The 20,947-nt window shown below is 39.0% G+C and overlaps 1 protein-coding gene and 1 long non-coding RNA gene across 2 annotated transcripts in view; both read right to left on the reverse strand.

The window, feature by feature from the left end:
* Positions 1 to 2,328: 2,328 nt before the first annotated feature.
* epas1b (endothelial PAS domain protein 1b) overlaps positions 2,329 to 20,947 on the reverse strand; it is a 52,824-nt gene continuing 34,205 nt past the window's right edge. The window contains exons 5-16 of the mRNA XM_085183299.1: positions 18,637 to 18,755; positions 17,698 to 17,900; positions 14,227 to 14,333; positions 9,591 to 9,738; positions 9,272 to 9,477; positions 8,875 to 9,110; positions 8,428 to 8,538; positions 7,407 to 7,939; positions 7,086 to 7,182; positions 6,815 to 6,890; positions 6,545 to 6,721; positions 2,329 to 6,324 (exon numbers count right to left, since the gene is read on the reverse strand). Of these exons, the coding sequence (XP_085039425.1) occupies positions 6,173 to 6,324; positions 6,545 to 6,721; positions 6,815 to 6,890; positions 7,086 to 7,182; positions 7,407 to 7,939; positions 8,428 to 8,538; positions 8,875 to 9,110; positions 9,272 to 9,477; positions 9,591 to 9,738; positions 14,227 to 14,333; positions 17,698 to 17,900; positions 18,637 to 18,755 (2,165 nt within the window). The 3' untranslated portion in view covers positions 2,329 to 6,172. The remainder of the gene's footprint in view (positions 6,325 to 6,544; positions 6,722 to 6,814; positions 6,891 to 7,085; positions 7,183 to 7,406; positions 7,940 to 8,427; positions 8,539 to 8,874; positions 9,111 to 9,271; positions 9,478 to 9,590; positions 9,739 to 14,226; positions 14,334 to 17,697; positions 17,901 to 18,636; positions 18,756 to 20,947) is intronic.
* On the reverse strand, positions 9,895 to 14,220 carry LOC146505785 (uncharacterized). Its single transcript, XR_014877695.1, has 2 exons — positions 10,406 to 14,220; positions 9,895 to 10,375 (listed from the first exon to the last, which is right to left on the reverse strand). It is a non-coding gene; the product is annotated as an uncharacterized LOC146505785 (long non-coding RNA).

Genomic DNA, 20,947 nt, shown 5'->3' on the forward strand with positions numbered 1-20,947 from the left:
ATCCATGGTGAGCACATTTCAACCCAATTCAAAACCTTTGGTCTTGAGGTGACAGTTGCAGTGCGGTGCCATATAAATAAAAGTGGACATGCATCATGACTGCAGCCCACAAATCAGCAACTGTGTGATGCCATATCAAAATGGAACAAAATCTGAGGAATGTTTCCGTCATCGTGTTGAATCGATGCCATCAAAGAAAATAAGTATAACCTTGCAGCATGGTGGACCTAACAAAGTGGCCGTGTTTCTGCTAGTTACATACAATGCTTGTATGCAACTAGCAGAAAGACCAACTCCCAGGTATTATTCAAAGCAGGGCTTTCTTTAGAGAAGTTATCATTTAAGGTATTTATTTAACATCAAAGCTGCAAATGTATATATTATATTAGAAATGTTCATTATTATTACAGCAGATTATATCAGCAAGAAAGCTGAAAAGATATTCATTGATAATTTATGGCAAAGAGGTGGGATTAAATAAGCGTGCACTTCTTCCTGCCCCTTTTCCATATGTAACTGACTCAGAACAGGTGAAGCGATATTGAAATTTATTTTTGCTTTATTTTGTTAGCATTTTTTCTTTTCTTTGCTAAGTGAACTTCTGTGTATCGTTTACATGATCAAAATAAATCGAACACAAACAAACATAATGGAATATCTTTGGATTTTGATTAAGAAAAAAAAATATCCTCAATTTTTATAGAGATAAATAAAACATACACACATATAGTTGATGAATAAGGGTAAGATCAGTATGCTTTAATAAGATATCAGTGCAGAAACACAAACTTCTTATTGGGTTACATTCCCCATATTGTAATAATAATAATATTAATATTAATAATAATAATAATAATAATATCATCAACATAGATTTTAAGCATATTATTTTTAAAAAAATCAAAATGGTATTGTATGACATTGACAGAACAGAATACAAGTAGCTTAACATGGATCCCATAAGGAAAAACAAAAACCCTGTTACACAAGCCAAAGATAAAATGCGGATATCTTTTTAAAGAGGAAGCGCGATGAGTGAGTGATTTGTCACTTTACCCTTCAAGCAGCACAGTATGTTGCGCACTGGTGAGAAGCCTCCTAGAGTTAAAACACAAAGCTAAAGACCCAATGATTTTTTTTGGGTTAGCGTCACTAACGCTCGTGTCTCTTCGACATTTCTTCAGGGAAGGAGTTTCTGTTTGTTTGTTTGTTTGCTTTTACCCCCTTTAATTTCCGACTTGGCAACATATCTTAGCTGTTTTATTTCAACACTGGACATACATTTCACCTATTTGGCATTCAACAAGTTTCACGGTAGCTGCTGAATGCTAACAACATAATCGCTTTTAATTTTCTGGCCAAAGCTAGTGGAGTTTTTTTTCTCCTTCTTTTTAAATCAACTTCCGTGTAGCCAACGTTTTCCACATGCATTACCGCAGTTTCTTTCTTATCTGATGAGGTCATTTAAACTCATCTGAGGTGCTGTTCTTTGTCACTGTGCACATTTCCTCACACTAAATACATCTTTGGTTTGTAAAATTTCACTTACCACTGAGATTCTTTACTAGTTTATATTGCACATAAAATTTGCAATTAAAAAAAAATGATAACATGCTTCAAACATGCTGTAAGGTGCTTTTCTGGAAACCAATGTTTCTATAATTTTATATATTTCAAACACTGTACATAATCCTACAAACATTATTAGCATTTAATTGAAGCCTGTTTTTACTCTAAATATGAAAAACTTCCAATTTAATCAAGGGTATAAATGGCCTCTTCTTTGGGGTTGAAAAGAAACATTTTGGTAAAGTGAAAGGAGTGAAGAGGAGAGGAGAAAAGTGACAAGTGGAGAAATATGGCGCAGGTAGGTGGGCTGAACAGGAAGTCTGTCATTTCATTTGTCCTTCAACTGAACTTCACTTCTTTACATCTCCTCTTATTTGAGATTGTTGCAAGTTTTGGTTGAAATTTTACTGTTAAAACTCTTCCTCCTGACAGATTTACCCTAATTATATGCGGTTAACTAGAGGAAATTTAGAGGTAATTAATTTAGAAGTAAGTAACTGCACATTTTTATTGTGTAATTACCTACTGCATTTTTATTTTATTTTAATTGTTATCAGGACTGTCCCCTTCCTCTTTTTTGGCACAGTTTCAACATAATCTTTTGATATTTCAAAAAATTATGCTTGTAACAGACACCTTTAGCACCACTCAGTGCCAGAAAACCCTTCTAGGCACATGAGCGCCGACTGAAGCAGCATGTTGAGATACTATATGTTAAAATGTTAGAGCTTAACATTACAGTCAAATCTTTTTTTCCCCCCCACCCAACTAATTCTAAAAACCCACAAGCAGCCTCATTAGCAAACAGGTCATCTGATAAGCCTCACACAAAGCTTAATTTGTTATCAAAAGGAAGGATTGGTTCTAATGGGATTCTACTCAAATCCAAGAGACTGGCTCATCACTGCTGATCAATTAGGATCGAAATAGATCCCAAAATCTCTATTAGGTTTGGGTATATTTAAGGAACAAGTGAAAGAAAGATACAATGGCGCAAAATCTGAGGAGTTATCATCAAAATCATTCCAACTGTGAATGTTTTCTCCAAATATTATAAAACACATGACAAATTTGTATTTAACAATAATCAATTTTTCTTAAAAAAAAAAAAAAAAAGGTTTTGGGGGTTTTATTTTTCGATTTATATCTTCTACTTGGCTGCGAGAAAATATTGCAATTTCATATCCAAATTTAGATTCATGCAGCAAACAGGAGAAAAGAATTTACCTTTAACTTAAGATGCAATGTCAAGTTAAGATTGCATTTGATAAACATCCTCCGCAGATCTACAGTATGCCATCTACAGATCTAAAGGAACAAACTGTGCACTTGAAGGGTGACCTCGGTATGTTGAGACAACCATAAAGTCATAAGGCACATCATAATGATTAAAATGAAGTTGAGCACATCAGGCGGAGAACATCAAAATACAGTGTTAGTGGATCCAAGAGATGTAATAAAAGTTCTACAAATGACAATGATACAAGGTCTATGAGGCACCTTTTGCTTTTATATATGCAACTGGAAAACTATGTGATTAACAATGTGGCAACTTCACCTTCCTTACAATATTCAAAATGCTACATATCTGAAAAGTGAAACTTAGAAAACTGATATTTACCTCTTGTTTTGTTTTTTGTTTTTTTAATCTGATTTTTTTCTTGTTATTTTTAAAGCAAGAACAACAACAGTACTGGCCAGCCAACAGATTCCACGGATATTTTAGGATAGAATAAAAAACAAAAATGCCACCACAACACAGAAACAGCACAAGAAGAAACAGCACTGTGAGGGACTGGCTCTAACTGCATCTATGGGGGGGTAAGGTAAGGACAAAGTACCAGGACACAAACACGAAAAACACCATCTTCAACATTAGTTCTGTTTTAAATACATAACATATGTGTACAAAGCTCAAAGTGGTCACCACACAGAGACAATTACCTCAAAAATATAGACTGAGCTTAAGAAAATACTTTGAGAGGAAAGAACAGAAAAACTGTATTTCACTGACGACATACTGACAATGTTTGGATGAAAAATTAGTTTCAAAATCTGCTCTTATGGCAAGTAATCAAAGCCTCAAAGCTTTCTGTAACTGGCAGCCACTCGGTTTGTGAGTAAAGAGAAACTGGCCTTGTCCTAATCTTTAAGAAAATTATATAAACTCCACTTTCAAGTCATGTCACAGGCTGCTGTACTGCATTGAAACCATGGCTGCTGCTATGTACATATGCATTGTCTGAATGAGTAAGTGATCATGCCAACGCTGCCGTCTTTACCCTGTCTGGTATGTGCAGCGGTGTGCGCAGGAGGTCGGGGCGGGGGACGACATCCGATCATGATCTTTTGCCCTAATAAAACACCAAGGGGCAACAGAGGTTACTAGAGCCGCTTAAGCTAAGCGCTATTTGGGCTCTACTGGATCCCCCCAAAAAACACCCCTCAGCTGCACGTCTAGACAGCTCAAGTGCCCACCTGATCAGCTAAAGTGCCCTTTTGATCCCTCCCACGGCACTTGTGATTAGCCCAAGTGCCCCCTGTGTTGGGCTCAAATGCTCTCCAGTTGGCTTAAAAGAGCATACCAGTGACAAATCTCACATACTTTACAGCCTGACCATTCTCCAAGCATTCTGCAAACCACATTTCTTTTTCAAGCTGTGCTTCCTACAATGATTGTACAGCTTCTCTGCTGACAATTTGCTGACAATTTTGTTGTGTACTGTACATAATTCAAACCAATAAGTGTCTCAAACTAAATGTAAAACCGTGCCACGACAGGATTCAGCAAATCATGCAAACTTTTTCTTAAAGCGAAACCAAAACACCCCCACCACACATAGGTGCCCCCCTTTTTTCAAACAGTCCCTGGTCCCCTCATAGTCTGTGCACACCACTGGTCTGGTCTTTTCGGGTTTCCTGTATTGCATAAAATGTGTGTTAGCTAATAACATTTAATCATATGAACTCTTACAGCGTGTGCACGTCACATTCCTTTGTGCAGGCTATTGATTATGTACATAAAGTCTAACTTTGTTACTGACAATCTAAGTTTTAGCTCAATGAAATAATTGCACGATAAGAAAATAACCCTGTATCCACACAAGCTACTTACCTGACTGAGAGACACTAAAGTGAGGAAAGCGTGTTTAGACAGATTTAAGAGGAAGATGTTAAATCTTAAATGTTCAGATTACATATATTGCAATATGTTTATTACAGTGTCAGAGAAAGAGAGTGAGAGACAGAGAAAATAAGAGAATGTAGTACGTTGAGTAAGAACTAAAGAAGAAGAAAAAAAAAGGCAGCGTTAATGTGGTGAAGTGTCCGGTCAGTTTGGATTGAATAAACTGGGGGAATTTCATAAAAGCTTCAATATCTCAAATCAGGAAAAGAAGAAAAGACTATTTACAATAATGATATGTCATTTGAAAGTGGAACATACAGATCTAATGCTACTAGTTTATCTACTAAAGCAGCAGAGATATGCTACAGTGATTTATGGGATGGATTCAGACGAAATGAGGCAGGCTGATGAATGTGAGGCTTGAGCAAGGCTGAGTATCACTTTTACTGCTTCCGATTCTGCTCGGCAGTTCTGGTTCCGGTCATAACCTTTCAAATAAAGCAACCTTTAATTCTCTAAAGATTAAAATAATACTTAAATTGGAGTATTTAAGTCTTGGGCATAGAGGAAATGAAATTAATACCGATCTGGCCACACTGTAAAGTACTCCAGTCCAGCATATTGCACCACTATGATTAAAAAGAAATCATCTTTGGGTGTCCATAATGAGAATTCAATAGTGTAAAGGATTCTTAAGAAATCTTTAAAATGGCTACAATTTACCACAGTTCATGATACCCAACTCTTGCTTGAAGCTTCTACTGGGCCGTGTCTACAAGTTGCTGGTAAAACATGCAAATTTGAAAGAAGACCGTGTCTCTGTTCATGTGTAGGTAGTATAATATCATCTCTTCTGTGCCAAATGCTTTAGCTAGAAGAGTAGTAGGGCTGGGATCTGAGCTGCATAGAGTCCATATCAGGGTGTAGGTCAGAGACCCACTGCTTACAGACTCCCGCTTTGCTAAACCTAAGCAGGAACCACTAACACCCCTGTATTTTCAAACATAGCGTCGCCACCCTGTTGGCATCGATACCAAACCCGGTGAGATCCCAGTGTCAAAACTCTTAAATAATGTGATGGTGTGACCTTTGTCATGTATTAAATGTGCAGCATTGACCTTTTTTTTTTGACCAGTGACCGTTTGTTATACATGCGGGTCATTTGATGTTTGGCTCAATGGTCAACCTGCATCTGATATGAGTCGAGAGCTTGGCAGGGAAAGGGGTGCGTGTGGCTTGACCCTGATAACTCAGCTTGGTCTACACAGAGAACGTAAAAGGGGATGGGGAAAAGAGTGTGGGGCTAAATAAGGCAGGATGTGGCCATTAATACCATTCTCTATAGTTAGCTGAGCTTTAGGGCTCATAGAAGGCCTAGAGGTACAAAGGTAAAGAAAGGCTTAAGTCTCGTGCTGCAGGTCGAGGCTCAGGGCAGGGAGTAAGTCTAGGTTTATGTCGCTGTTTGAATCTGGGGCTCTAGGTGGCCTGGTCCAGGGCTCTCAGCAGGTCGCAGCCCTGAAGGAGGTGCAGGTTGCCCTGCAGCGGGACATTGACCTCGCAGTCGTAGCGGGTCAACTCCGGCAGAAAGGAGGGTTCAAATGAAGGCCCCAGCAAACGACTGGCTATGCCTAGAAAATGACAGAAATAAAGAAAATCCCTGTGTGTCAGTGATTTACTTGTTTATTTGAATAAAGTAGATTTAGTCAGAGCAAGATGTTAATGGCTGAGTCATATATTCTGCAACGTAAAAGTACTTTAAATTAAACAGAAGACTAAACGAGTGCTTTAACTGTCCACGCAGTGATATTAGCTGACTAAAATCTGTAAATGTTAGTAATCCCAGCTCACCCTCAGACTTGTTAGAAGGCAGCATGTTATACTCTCTGTAGTCACAGCTCTTTTGGGGAAAGCCTTTTTCATTTCGACCACTTATCCCATTTCCTGCGTACAGTGACTTCCTGTGTTGCTGCAGCGAGTTGAGACATGGAGCCATGCTCCCTGGCATCATTCTCGCCATCTCCGACTCTGAGAGGAGAGAGCGAGAGGTTAAAAAGGTGCAGCTGATGCGTGGAAGAGATGATAAAACATGGTTTCCATCCATTTGCTGCACAAGCATACCTGCACAGAGGGAACGATCCATGCAACTGTCACTCCTTATCTTCTTCCATATGAACTCTGGCAGCTTGCTCTCACCCTGAAACAGTCATACTCGACTGATTAGCAGTTTGTGCATGCAGATTTTTTTTAGGCAAACTATCAAACTCAAGAATTTAAATCGTGGTTTGGAAACTAACGTGCAATCTTGCCTCAAAATAATGCTTTATGTTACACTGAATGCTTTAAGTTGCAGTGGAGCTTTTGCTGTACGGTAGGAGTCGGAGGAACTCACCACAGCCATCTGGCTGAAGGAGCGCTTCATACTGTTGGCCATGGCCACTCTGGCTGGACTCATGTCTCTGTAAGCTTGTACAAAGTTGTCAATGGACCTGCATACACAAAGTGGATAAAAAAAAATTAATTAATAATAAATAATTGCAGCAGTAATAAAGAGAATTTGGTGGTCAACACCCTTTTTTATTTAAATCTATCATTTAAATCATGTTGTTAAGTTTTTTATTCCTTATTCCTTTTAGTCTTATATTTTCACAGTTATATGCATCAAGTTAAATTTTCCTTGAGCACTAAAATAAGAGACTCATAGTTAAGTCACCTCTGTTTCTGCATGCCATGTGGCATGTTCTGCTTGCAGGATGGCCGTTCTTCCAACATCGTGTCCATCAGACAGGCTTTGGTGGGCCGTGGTTGTTGTTGGTAAGTCAACAGCGGGTCTGGTGGCCACTGCAGATTCTGACTTCCACCCATGGAGGACAGCGGGGAGCTGGCTGGGGCCTGGTATGGGGGATTGTGCAGATGCCCCATCATGTATGACCTTCCGTGGGGATCTGCATTCCCCTGGCTGGAGACTCTCTTCTCCCCTCCAGCCCAGGATGAAGATGCCGCACGCTGGTAGTGGCCTGCGGATTGGGAGGAGGTGGACAGGGGCTGGAAGAGGCTGGCCACATTGTTGAAACTCTGCTGGGTGGTCTGGTTAGTTTGGGGCAGGCTGGTGTTGCTCCCCATGGATCCTGCTGGAGCTGCCTCCAGGGGCTTGGACTCTGTGACAATGGGATTGAGCTGGAAGTCCTCTCCATCCATAGGGATATAAGGAGCCAGAGTCTCCAGGTCCAAATCACTCAAGTCCCTCTGGATAGCAGAAATAATTTTTGTTTTGTTTTTTAATACAAATATTTAAGAAAAGAGATCCTTTTAAGCATTTGGGGAAAAATATAAATTATTATTATTACTACTATTATTTAGACATTTGAGCATTTGTGGCTGAGATAATGCTGCAGTGTTCTGAAACTGCCACTCAGTTTAGACTAACAGGATTACGATGATTACATTAGGAACTCAATAATAAAAACATCATTGTGAGCACTAATATTTTATCAGCAGCCACTCAAATATGTAAACCACTGATTTATAGTTTTGTTTAATCCAGTACTCATTAAATTGAGGAAATACTAACATAAAATGGAAAATGTCCTGGATGTTTTTCTCACAGATTTATAAGCTAAAGGTCAAAGACACCATAGCAGTAAATTAAAAAGCTAATGATACAGAATACATATGTTGAGCTGGTTAATTAACTAACTCTACACAACTTTGGTCACTCACACACACGCACACACCTCAGTGTTTGCAGAACTGTCTCCCTTTGTGTCCAGAGCAAACAGCTTCTCTGTGAGCTCCACCCTCAGGTCACTCTCCACTGAGCTGTAGTAATCATCTGGGCTGCTGGGCTGCAGAGGTGAAGGACAGAGGGAAGGATGAACAAAAGGAAGAAATTAAATTTGAATGAGAGAAAGAAAATAAACACAGACAAAAAGGACGAATACATAAGAGAAACAAGAGAGATGAGTTTTGACAAAGACACTATTCACTGCTACGAGCCTATCCCATCCAAATAACCACCCCCGTTATTCTCACACACTCTGCCCAGTTTTAGTGACCTCACCGCACACTGAGAGAATAAACCATGCAACAAGTGTAACCAACCAGTCACTCGCTCACTAACTAATTACTCTTTTCAGTTTCACAAACTGGCTCTCAGTCGTGCCCCGTCTCGCTGTCCTCACCGTGGAGCAGCTGCTGAGGCTCGGAGTGGCGCTGCCCGGTGGAGGGTTCTGCTGCACAGTGAACCCGCCACCGGCCATTTTACCCACGTCCCCTGGAGCTGCAGTTGGGGGTCCAGAGGCATTGGAGGCAGACTTGTGGCTCTCACTGGCCCAGGACGGTGGTCCCGGAGGGGCCATGGCTGAAGCAGACACCTGGGAGTATGCTGGCTGCTGGGGCTCTTCAAACTGAACACGACCTGCGAAAAAGAATCACAAATTTGAGCCAACTTTCTAAAAAAGACAAAAGGAAACTGTATTAAAAAGTTGTTTCTGCTATATCGTTTTTGCCAAAGTAAGGTGGAAGAATACTGTGACCATAACAGATGCAGTAGGAAGTTTTACAGAAGTAAATACTGACTGAAGTCGAGGGAAACGATCGTGTCTCCAGGTGTTGGAGCGAGCTGAGCGAGATCTTCCGGCTCCTCTTTGAATTTACTGAAGAGGGCATCTCCAGGCTCTCCGCTCACGCCCACTCCAGGACTGAAGAAGCTGCTCATGTGTCGTGGCTTGAACAGGGACTCCGTCTGCCCCAGGGACAAAATCATCGACTTCTCCTCAATGTCACTACAGATTGGAGAAAACGCAGCAAATTTGAACTTTGAGATATAGAAATCGGAATATTTTATGATTAAATCCAGGCAAAGATGGCATTTAATTGAGGGAAACTTGACTCTTACCTGAGGACATAGTTGATGCACACGATGCACTGCGGCTGAGAGTTACGGCTGTTATAAATGACAGTTCCCTGGGTTTCTACCCAGACGTAACCCCCGTTCTTAGCCAGCATACGATACTGACCGCTTACTGCCTGACCCTTGGTACACACTGCATAAGGAAGAGAAGAAGAAACAAAAAGGAAGCTATGAATAACATTGGCGTTTTCGCTTGCAAGTTTAAAGCAGATATAAAACAATTTTCCTGAAACTGTGAGCATACTTCCTTTATTCTTCAAAAGTGGCACACTGATTTGACTCGAAAGTGACACTGAAACAATAATGTCAGGATCTGGAACATTACAAAGTCTCCATCTTTTACTGGTCCGGGTTTTATTAAGTCATTTCTCCATGTTCACCTTTTGTTGTCATTTTTATTAGAGTCGTTACATAACGATTTAAAATGCCATGAGATGACTGTTGATTGGCACTAAATAAAACTGCGCTGAATTTGATTTCAGCTACTGTCCTCATGAACAGCACTGCTTTAAACAGGGCCATTGTAATCAGTGTTCTTCCTTATTACTCAGAAATGACTCACTGAGAGTAGTTGTTGATTATGCGTAAAATTGTGACGCGTTCACATTGTCGTATAACCCAGTGAGTAATCTTCTGATGAGGAAACAAAACCAAAGAGAAAATAAACTGACGGTTCTTTTCAGTTTGTCGATGTCAATGACAGGTGGACTGTTTAATCTTCTGTGTTGCAACTTTCCAATCAAAGGTCACATCAGTAGTAAAGTTGATCTCTAACAAGAAGTTCATAAGCCTCAGGCCACTCAAATTAGAAGACTGTGTAAACCTTCAGTACTACTTATTAAAAGACGTGAGTTTATGTATATATTGGAGCTTGCATGTGTAATTTTGACCATGTGTGTATTAGAGGAAATCCAAATAAAGTCAATTTTTGCTTTTTAAGGTTATTAAAAGATCTATTCTAGGAAAAGAACAGATCAAAGAAAATATTAAATTCATGCCCATTTGGAGAGCCTGTAAACTCTTGACCACAACTGCATGTGGTGGATTTTTATACTTTGTTTTTATTTAGGTGTTTAAAGTCCAGATTGGCTAATTATTTGTTAAATATTTGGATAATCCTTTAAAAATCAAGCAAATATTTGTAAGCGGGACAAGGCGGGATGTTTGACTTTGACTCGAGAAGGAAATGTTCTGGCTACAGTCCAGAGTTCAGCACTGGCGTGGGAAAGGCGTAGGAATGGTCACAAAGCGTACATAAGGCCAGTGACTCCCTGCGTGCGTGTGTGTGTGTGTGTGCGCAAGTAAGAGTGTTGAGAAAGCTTGGAGGGGACAACACTGCATGTAGCAGAGAACACTGTTAGCATGTGCTGATCGACAGGCTGGTCACGTTGGCCGTGAGAGCGGCTCGTCTGTGTTTGTGAGACGTTCGGATGGATAGAGAGTCCTTTATCTTGGCAAATGTCAGACAGCTAAGGGCTGCGGATGCAGATGACTTAAGATCAGTGGAAAGAGAACATGGCTAAAAGAAAAAGATTTCACATGCAGCACACTAAACAAAAACCTGAGGACTACAATCCTCTTTCAAGTCACTTTTTTGGTTTTTGTTGACATGCAAAATTAAAGTGCAGCGAGACCAAAAGAACATGTCTAAAAGGTCGACTTTGGAAGTGCAAAACTTCAAAAGACAACTTGGTATCAAACAATCCCAATATGTGCTGCAATATTTCTGTTTCAAGCACAATGGATCTGTTTTTTAAGCCTATTGTTCTTTCAATCTTTCAAAGTAAGTCTTTGATTTAAAAAGTCATAATAACTTGACTTTTGTAAATGTGAGTTACTTTGTTTTTTATTTAAAAAGAAGGCACTTATTACCCCAGATGCTTTTAGATATTATTACTTTGGGCCTGCAGTGTTTTTTAATCCATCCAGACCGTTTCAGTGTGAATTACCATTTTTGGAAATATTGTCCATGTTATTTATTTTATTTTATTTTTTGTTTCACACATGGTACAGCAGTAATTCATTCCCACTCACAACCTTCCTTTCAATTAAAGTAACACTGTTTCCATGCATGAAAAGGAGCAGGAAGAAGAATTCTTATTGATACCTGCCCTCTATCTGTGATAATACAAGTAGGCAACTAAAATTACACTCTGACAATTTTCTGCACATAAACAAAACAAAGCAAACAGAACAACATACTCAACAATGAGCAATACCACTAAATATCAAACTAAAAGGATCATTTTTCTACAATTAAATTCTATTCTTTTCAACTTCTTCATATTGGTTTATCATTTTATTCTTATAACAGATTTTAAATTGAGAAATATTTATACAACACTGAGAGAATTCCAGTTTCTTATGCCTTTGACTGTTGGACACATTTGCCTTTGTGTGGTTCGAGCAAACCGGTGCTTAAAATAAAACTTCCTTCTGCCGTCCCCATTTTCTGAACACAATACAAATAAACTTTGTAACTTAAGAGGTAGTGTTTTATTTTTTGCCCTAAACATAATAGTTAAAGTCTGTAATTTTACTATGTCTTCTAGTTTTAATAATTTTGATTTTATAAACAAATTATTAGTGTGTTCTCTATATTTAACATTATGCATAATTCAAAGCGCTGTCTTCTGTAATAAATATAATGGTTTCATATTAGTCACATATGTATTCCCCCATACTTCAACACAATAACTCAGATAGGGTAGAAACAATGAAAAATATAATATTCTCATTATCATGTAATCTAATATATATATCTAACATTACCCAGGATATAAATACTGTTCTCTTTAATACTAAAATATGACAGTTTTCTATACTTCTTATGGTTATTGAAGTATCAAAAACAGAATTTAAAAATTTGCATTTAAAATTGCACAAAATAAATCGATCTTTAATTGTAAGCAGTTTCCCCCTACACCCATAAACTGCATGATTGTGGAGAAAGACCCAGCTGTGATGAGAGGCTCGTGCTTGGCTGTATGCATTAACGTCATCCAGTCTCTATTGAGGGTAATGTTAGCTAGCGGCATGTTTTATCTGACTAGTAAATGGAGAAAATTGTAAAACCACAATTTTTCTTTATGATTTTGGACTAACTGGGTGTGGAAAAAGTGACTGTTGGTTTATTTTTTTCAATTACTGTATTTAGGTACTTCATGGTAGGACAGGGAGAGTGCTTTTAGTTTAATGAAACAGGCAAAGACTTCTACAGCTCTGAAACTCACACCATAACGATCTAGATTGAAACACATCACTACAGGCTACTGGGGGAAAGTATTTGGGTTCTGCTTCTTTAAGTTTCTGCTTGACAGCTTTTTAAATGATGAAAGTTTTGGATGAAAATATTATTTTCTGTGAAAAGTAAAATATCAGTTTTGTGTCTTGATGCATGCTCAATCATCCAAGTAAGGAAAGTTGATTCTGGTCATCTGGATGTAGCGAATCAACTTTTTGGAAAGTACAGTTTTACTTTTCAAAGAAAATATCAGGATTAGTGTTGGCCCAGATATGCCAGGAGGAGGGAAAAAGAAAAGCATAATCCTCTTTGTAACAAGAGCATTTTTTGCTGTGTACACACAGACACGCACACACACAGACACACACACACAGACACACACACACACACACACAGCCATTATGTTGCAGGGGTGGTTTTAAGGAACTAAATTACCACTTTCCCTCGTGCACTGTCAAAGCCTCTAATGATACAGTACTGTCACTGAAGAGAATAGCCATGACACTTCAGAGCCTTGTCCGCATGCACACACACACACACACACACACACACACACACACACACACACACACACAACACACACAGTGTTATTAGATTGTAATAGAGGCCACCTGGTCCCCTGTCCACTGTGTTTGTGGCACCAGATGTGCAAACCTCATCAGGCCATCAGTGGATGCACTTAATTTAATAACAGACATCTTAATACCATGTTGCTGCTCTTTACATACACACAGACATCCACATATGTCTAAACAAGGATAAATGTATTTGTCTACCTAAAAAAATAAATAAATTAAAAAATAAAAAAAATAAAAAAAAAATAAAAATAAAAAAAAAATAAAAATAAAAATAAAAATAAAAATAAAAAAATAAAAATAAAATAAAATAAAATAAAATAAAATAAAATAAAATGAAAATTTAATGAAACAAAAATGTCTGACAAGAAAAACTTCAGAAGAATATCTTCACTCAATAAACTGGCTGTATTACCAGCTGACTACAAGCTTGAAGCGTTTAGCTGATCTGGCTAGTGATTATGCAGTTTTTACATCCTGATCACTAAAATTGGAGTTCATTTAGGGAATCCTTCAAAATAAGTGCCTCGAATGTGCCATTTCAAGATGGCTACCAATACTAGCAAGCATGTAGAAAGGCTCTAATTATTGTTTAAGAGTTGCTCCATATTTCATCAGGTTTTTGAACCAATCATCGCTTACTGCTACGAGCAAAATCTGAGGACACGCAGGCCTAGATCTTAGCTAAAGGCAAACTACACGTGCAGATTGTGTCCATAGCTGAATCACCGTGGCTTGTTTTGCTTCATATTTGATGTTTGAGGCGTTCAAAGTCTTTTTTAAGGTCCGAGCGTGTACTTACAGTTTTGATGACTCTTGGTGACACTGTCTGAGTCCAAGGCGTGGTAGAAGTCGTAGATGGAACGACCCAGCAGATCCTCGGGAGTGTAACCCATCAACTCTGTTACCCTGGAACACAGACACAGACATACACATCTAATAAGACACGGGCTTTTACTTATTATTTGAACTTTTCTCACATGTGCGACTCAAAACACAAATCCTGCACTTCATCCTGAACTTCAAAAGACATCATGTGCCATTTGGAAATCAACCTGAGAGGTGGATAGATTTCCAAAAATAAGAATTGCTCGTTCTGTCTCCAACCTCCCGGTGCTTCTGGGAACAGCTAATCTCTCATCTCTCATCACAAGTTCACGTTGTTAATCAGGATTTTGTTGCTGGCTTTCAATAACCACGTTTATAAAACTCCCTTTTATTTCTCCTCAACTCTTTCGCCTGTAAGTAGAGGTTTTGAGACTAAATAACAGAATTACTGTAATCTGATTACAGGTGCACTAATTTAAATGAAGTTTTTGAGTGCTGAAAATAATTACATACTTAGCTTCAGGCTGTTTTGACAGCAAATACACTTATATACGTTATTAACTTTAGTTTAATTTCGACTTCACTGAGAAGCCAACAATTAGGCTAAGGGTCAAAAGCAGAGCCTCTTCCAAACAAACTGTGCTGTGAGAACATGATCCAAACCTACAACAGGAAATGGGCCCCTGAAAACAAGGTTTTATCAGGATAAGGAGACCGGGGAGGGTAAACTGGGACCGAGAATGAAGATAAGTTGTACTTAACCCAAATTAAAGTGCAAGGAATGTGATTTTATTTAACTCCAACTGCCACCAAAATGTTTCACTCCGGCATGAGGATAAACTTCATCACCCTGGATAAGCAAGCTGCTGACTGAGTGGATGTGACTCAGAGTTTAGGGATAGGAAACACCGCAGCATAAAAAAAAAGTTTCAAATTTCCAATAGGTATAAATGTACGCTTTCACTCCGTTTTATCCTATTTGTACCTCTGATCATCACACTCAACATTTTTTGATGTCAAATCAGTTAAAATACAGTTTTCATCATCTATATTGCCCTTTGGATAGCTTTGGAGGTGTGAAGCCAAAGTTTCATTGAGATGAACAGTCAGCGGATGATGCGGTGGATTTATTGTGTGAGGGACAGAGCGAGAGGTCTGGTGATGCAGACCCTCAGATTGCGTAACGCTGACAGATGTAGTGAGGAAAGGGAGGGAAGGGAGGAAAGGGAGGGGATGAATGTCTGGAGGGAAGAGGAGTACATAGGCACAATGGGTTTTAAAAAATGCATTAAGGCCAGAGAGGAGAGTCAGAGTGGGGAAAGAGACGAAACAAAAGCATTAATAAAACATGGTCACAACTAAAATAGCTTCGAATTACAACAATGATGATTACGATGGTGATTGCTTTCTTTTCTTTCCTTCCATTCATTTCCTCCATGTTAAGTAAGTACAAGCGTTTCACTGTTATTTTTATGTTATTGTGCATCACGGTGTACTTTACATTATTACAGATATAAAAGCAACAAATGACAGTAAGACCAAAGCAGAAGAGCACATTACCCTGCGCGCTATCGTCTGCATACTAGAGGTGGGAATCACCATACATCCCACGATACGATATTATCACAATACTTAACGCACGATACGATATTATTGCAATTTTTAAAAATATTTTGCGATATTCAGATTCTGTACATAAAGGTAAACTTTATCAATATTCATTTTATCTAATATCAAAGTCTCACACTCAGTCTTTCTCTCATTTCAGTTTGATTGTTGACAAACTGAACGGTTTGTATTACAGTCTAGTCCAACTTAACTGAACGCAACCATCTGGTACAATTATAGCTATTCTGAACTATGCAGTTTATGAAAACTATGCAGCCCCTTCAGCAACTGAAGAATTTGAAAGTAAATTAAAACAAAATATAATTTTACATTCAATAAAAAGTTTTAAACTTAATTAAAATAAAACATGTCTTAAATTAAAATAAGTAAACTGTCACATTTGGACAGTGAAGGAATGTCAGGATTCTTGCTCAGAAAAAGGATCAACACGCTCTGAAGTCAGAGCACAAAAACCTTTTTTGTAACAAAATATCGATTTCTGCTGTCCCTGTATCGATACATTATTAGCAAACAAAATATCACGATGCTACACAGTATCGATTTTTCCCCCCACCCCTACTGCATACGAATGATTTTATACAAATGTTTGAATTAAAACTCTAAAATTAATTAATGCAGGAATCTGATAGATCTACAACATGCGCTGTAATAAGTAATGATTACTTGCATGACGTTTCTGACTGACACTTAAAAGTACACACAGAAGTGTTGTTCAAGTCTAAATTATCCAAGTTGTATAACTTTAGAAATTCCCTTTGTGTCCTTTTGTGTTTGTATTCCTTATACTGTAGAATTGAGAATATAGCCAATAGCCATACTTCATTTATAAAGCTGGTATTTAATCATAAAATGGACTTTCTTACTATACTTAGTAAATTATAAAGCATCAACAGGGATATTGAGGGGAGGAAATAATTGTTCTTCTTAGGTCAAACAGAGTTTAAGCAAACTAGAAGGTTAAACTTCTGATTGTTACCCCTCTTGAAGAATTAATTATTCCTAAGTGATACGTCTCTGTTCTTTCCCCCTCTCTCTCCTTCTTTGTTTCCTCCATCTCTCACACTGCCAGGCATGAGCTGAAGAAACTTTCTGTCCCTCCTCTAATGAGTGTAAGTCTCTGCCGAGCCAGGAGGGTCGACCCACCTACAATAAACTCATTTGTGTAATTGGAGAGAAGATTTAGGCGGCTATTAAATTGCACTTAAAAGGGTGAAAAAGAAAATGGGCTCTTGTTTGTAGTGCGGTCACGCACAGACCTGTGCATGCAATACACAAAAGGAACATTTCTCTTGCATGAGAGGCTTGATAAGATTACAGATCTGCGTGCATGCGATTGTGTAACACCAATCTGAAAATGTGTTGTGTTCCCTTCCCGTGCCAGTGGGAAAGAAATATCTGGGTGCAAACTATGCAGTCCTTTTTAGGTTTAAGATAGCTGCTTTTCATGCTAACCTACAAGTGACGAATGATACCTGACACAATGTCAGATGTCATTTTGTTTGGCAGCTTTAAAAATGTTTCAGCTTTAGGCTTGTTCACGCTCTAATCCAGGGTCATTAACACTTGGCACGCTCTGACAACGCCTTATTAATTTATGTTTCATCACCAACTTCTATTTTCTTACCTGCTAAGTCAACACACTGCAATCGCTCAAGTCTTCTGTGTGTGTCAGACTTTAAGAGTTATGTTTTAATTGGCAGCAATGTGAATCTGCTGCTCTACTGAGGTTCAAACCAAATATAGGTGCATAATATACGCTTCGGTGAATATATTTTTATCATTTAATAAGAAATCTAAAAAATATCTTTCTGCCTACCGCTCGTCACAGTAGGTGAATTTCATGTCCATGCTGTGTCTGCTCAGGAAGGTCTTGCTGTCCAGCGGCGTGTCGATGTTGGACGGGTGTGGTATCGGTTCGCACATCAGGACAGCGCATGTGAGCGGAGGCTCTTTGAAGCCGCACAGCACTCGTGGAGGGCAGCTGTTGTACATCCTCAGTTGTCCGGTGCAGTGGAGCACCTGAGGATGGAGTTTACACAGTGTCAGAGTTACCCCTGTGGTGAATAACATGCAGCCATGGCGCGATTATTACAGTTTTCCCTATCTGAGTGTTCATATTTACCATGACGCAGACACCTATTGTAGTGGTCATGCCTTTTTTGGCCCCACATTAGTCGATATTAATGGTCAGGGCTGCGATAGTTTCTTCAAAAAACTCTAAAGTACACATCACTTCTTACCTTTGAAAATAATGCTTTGCATTACTGCTATACAACCCAGAGAAAGCATTTCTCTACACTATTTGTTACACTACTTTTGTGTTGCTGCACAAGATTGCTTGTGGAATTGCTATTTAAGGATATAACATTAAACTTTTAATAAGGGCTTCTAGACTCCTACCAGCATCATGAATTGCTCTGGATGATGGAACTCCAGGCCTCGAGGGCCGGTGTCCTGCAGGTTTTAGATGTCACCCTGGGTCAACACACCTGAATCAAATGATTAGTTCATTACCAGGCCTCTGGAGAACTTCAATACATGTTAACGAGGAGGTAATTTAGCCATTTAAATCAGCTGTGTTGGATCAAGAACACATCTAAAACCCGCAGGACACCGGCCCTTGAGGCCTGAAGTTCCCCCAACCATGTTCTAAAATCTAAACCTACCTGTGGCTAAATCTATTCACAATGCAATAATCTCATTTGTGTGTGCAGTTGCTGCAGATGTGATGCTTTGTAGATGTAGCAGTTGTTACCTTCCAGCTCGCTGACTTGAGGTTGACGGTGCGTCCTCTGTTGGTCACCGTGCATTTCATCCTCATGAAGAAATCTCTCTCTGTGCTCAGCTCTTTGCCTTTTTTACCAAAGCCACTTCCTGGAAGACACAAAAAAACAGTGTGTCAGAAGTCATCATCTGAATCATCACACCATAATACAATGTCACTGAGCAGGGGCAAACAGAAGCATTTAAATGATTCAGATCCTGCTCTTGTGAACAGCTTTTTAGCTTTTTGCACAGTATATAAAATTCCCTTGACATTAAAGCATAATAATATATGGATCCTATAAGTATGAGGAGATTTTTTTGCAATATAATAAACTGGAAGTTCACTCCCTTTATCTCCCTTCCAGCTTAGACACAGAGGACTTGGAAAATAGGCCAAGCTGTTACATCACAAGGTCAGAGTTCAGCCCCGGAGCTGCAGCCACAGCAAAGAGAAGTGTGTCTTTTGTCAAACTCCACACTTAAAAGTGTGTCTCTATCTCCATATGGTTACACTTGAGCAAAACAAACACCACATAAATGTTTCCCCGCGACACTTACAACCACGTTCATGTTCAGATGTGAATGAGTGTGGAGTGAAAGTGCGTTAAATAGAAAAGGTCTATAAATAAGAAGGTATCGTTCTGCTTGTGTGCTTTGTGGCCACTGCTGATAAGAGTTATCAAGCACAGCACAGCGAGTGTGACCCTGTGTTTGCAGGAGAGAGAGAAGGAGTAGAAAGTGGATTCACAGACAGAATGTAGTCTGGGTGTACTTCTGGCTCTGCTTTGCACTGCAAGTGTAACATCTCGTCACTATCTCTACCCCATAATGCCTTGTTCCTCTCTCAGCGCCTTCCCTCGTCTGCTCTTCCTCACGGTAGCAGCTCTTATCGGCTTTCCTTTGCACATGTACTTTACAACTCCTCTACTTTATCTGTTTATAGGTTCCTCTCTGTATGACCTTTGAACTTTTGTTCTCATGTTTTTTTCCCCCTTGTGGACCTATCAGATATAGAATATTAATAACCACACTCTGTTCATGTTTTGAATTGTTTTGCATAGATCGTTTCTGTCCCACAAGTAAAAGCAGGAGAGTTGAATGGCTCCGTAACAGTAAGTCATCCTCAAGTAAATCAGAGGATATAGATGTCTGAGGGTCCATTAAATACTTTGGTCAACTCCTAGATAAGACAGCTGCTGACAACAAGTTGACAGTACTGTGGAATATCATCGTCCTGTAGGATTGTGCAGGATTTACAAGCCCCTGAACTTTCCTCTAGCACCAAAGCCAGCCAAACACTTCTAACTAATCTACATTGGCCTCAATATTGAGCCACTGGTACATGAAGTGAAGAACCTGTCCAGGCTATATTAGACCTAAGATAAAGTGTACATGTCTGCAAGTATGCACGGTGTGTTTAAGTCAGTGTTGACATCACCCACACGACACTACAACACACCAACCACGCTTGAATCTTCCATATGGACAGCTGACAGCTGTCTGCATAAGTATCTGCAAAAGCATATCAGCAACTGTGCATTCAGTTTTTGGAAGTTCAAACGTTTTTAGGAAGAAAATGGGCAGATTTAACAACTCCTGAATAATCATTTAAGTTCATTTAAATTCCTCAGACCCTAAAAAGTCAGCATTTATCTGATGGAATTAGCCACTGACATCAAATCGAGTCAACGCCCGGACCAGTGAGGCGTGTTTGGGCAGCACAAGGGATTTTGTTAATTATATGGTCGAACTGTGTATGTGGGAATAAAGGGCATAAAAGGGGAAAAAAAAAAAAAAAAAAAAAAAAAAAAATCACACTATTAAGAAGAAGAAAACATGCTTATTATGACTTAATGTCATTAAAAAAGAAAAAAGTCAAGGTTAACACAGTCATTATATCCCTCGGCCCACATGACAGGAGTTGGAAAGTAAGCCAAGCTGTTACATAACAAGTGAGAGTTCAGCCTTGGAGTGATGCCTCAGAGCCAAGAAATTAAGTGTCAAACTCCAAACTCACAAGTCTTTATCTCCGTATAGCTAAGGTTGAGCAAAACAAACACCAGACAAACGTCTCTTCAGGCCAAAAACAACTGCGTACGTTAATATGTGAGTGACTGAGTGAACGATTTAAATAGAAACAGGTCTATAAAATATAAAGTATTGTTCTACTTGCAAGTTTTGCGGCCAGTGCTGATAAGCGTTATCAACACTCTGTGTGTGCTTATATTCTATATATACACACATGCAGGGGAAAGAGTTAAAATACTCAGAAATAAATAAATAATCACAAAATCCTGCCT

This window comes from Neolamprologus multifasciatus, chromosome 13 (genome assembly GCF_963576455.1).
Source record: "Neolamprologus multifasciatus chromosome 13, fNeoMul1.2, whole genome shotgun sequence".
NCBI classification, from domain to species: domain Eukaryota; kingdom Metazoa; phylum Chordata; class Actinopteri; order Cichliformes; family Cichlidae; genus Neolamprologus; species Neolamprologus multifasciatus.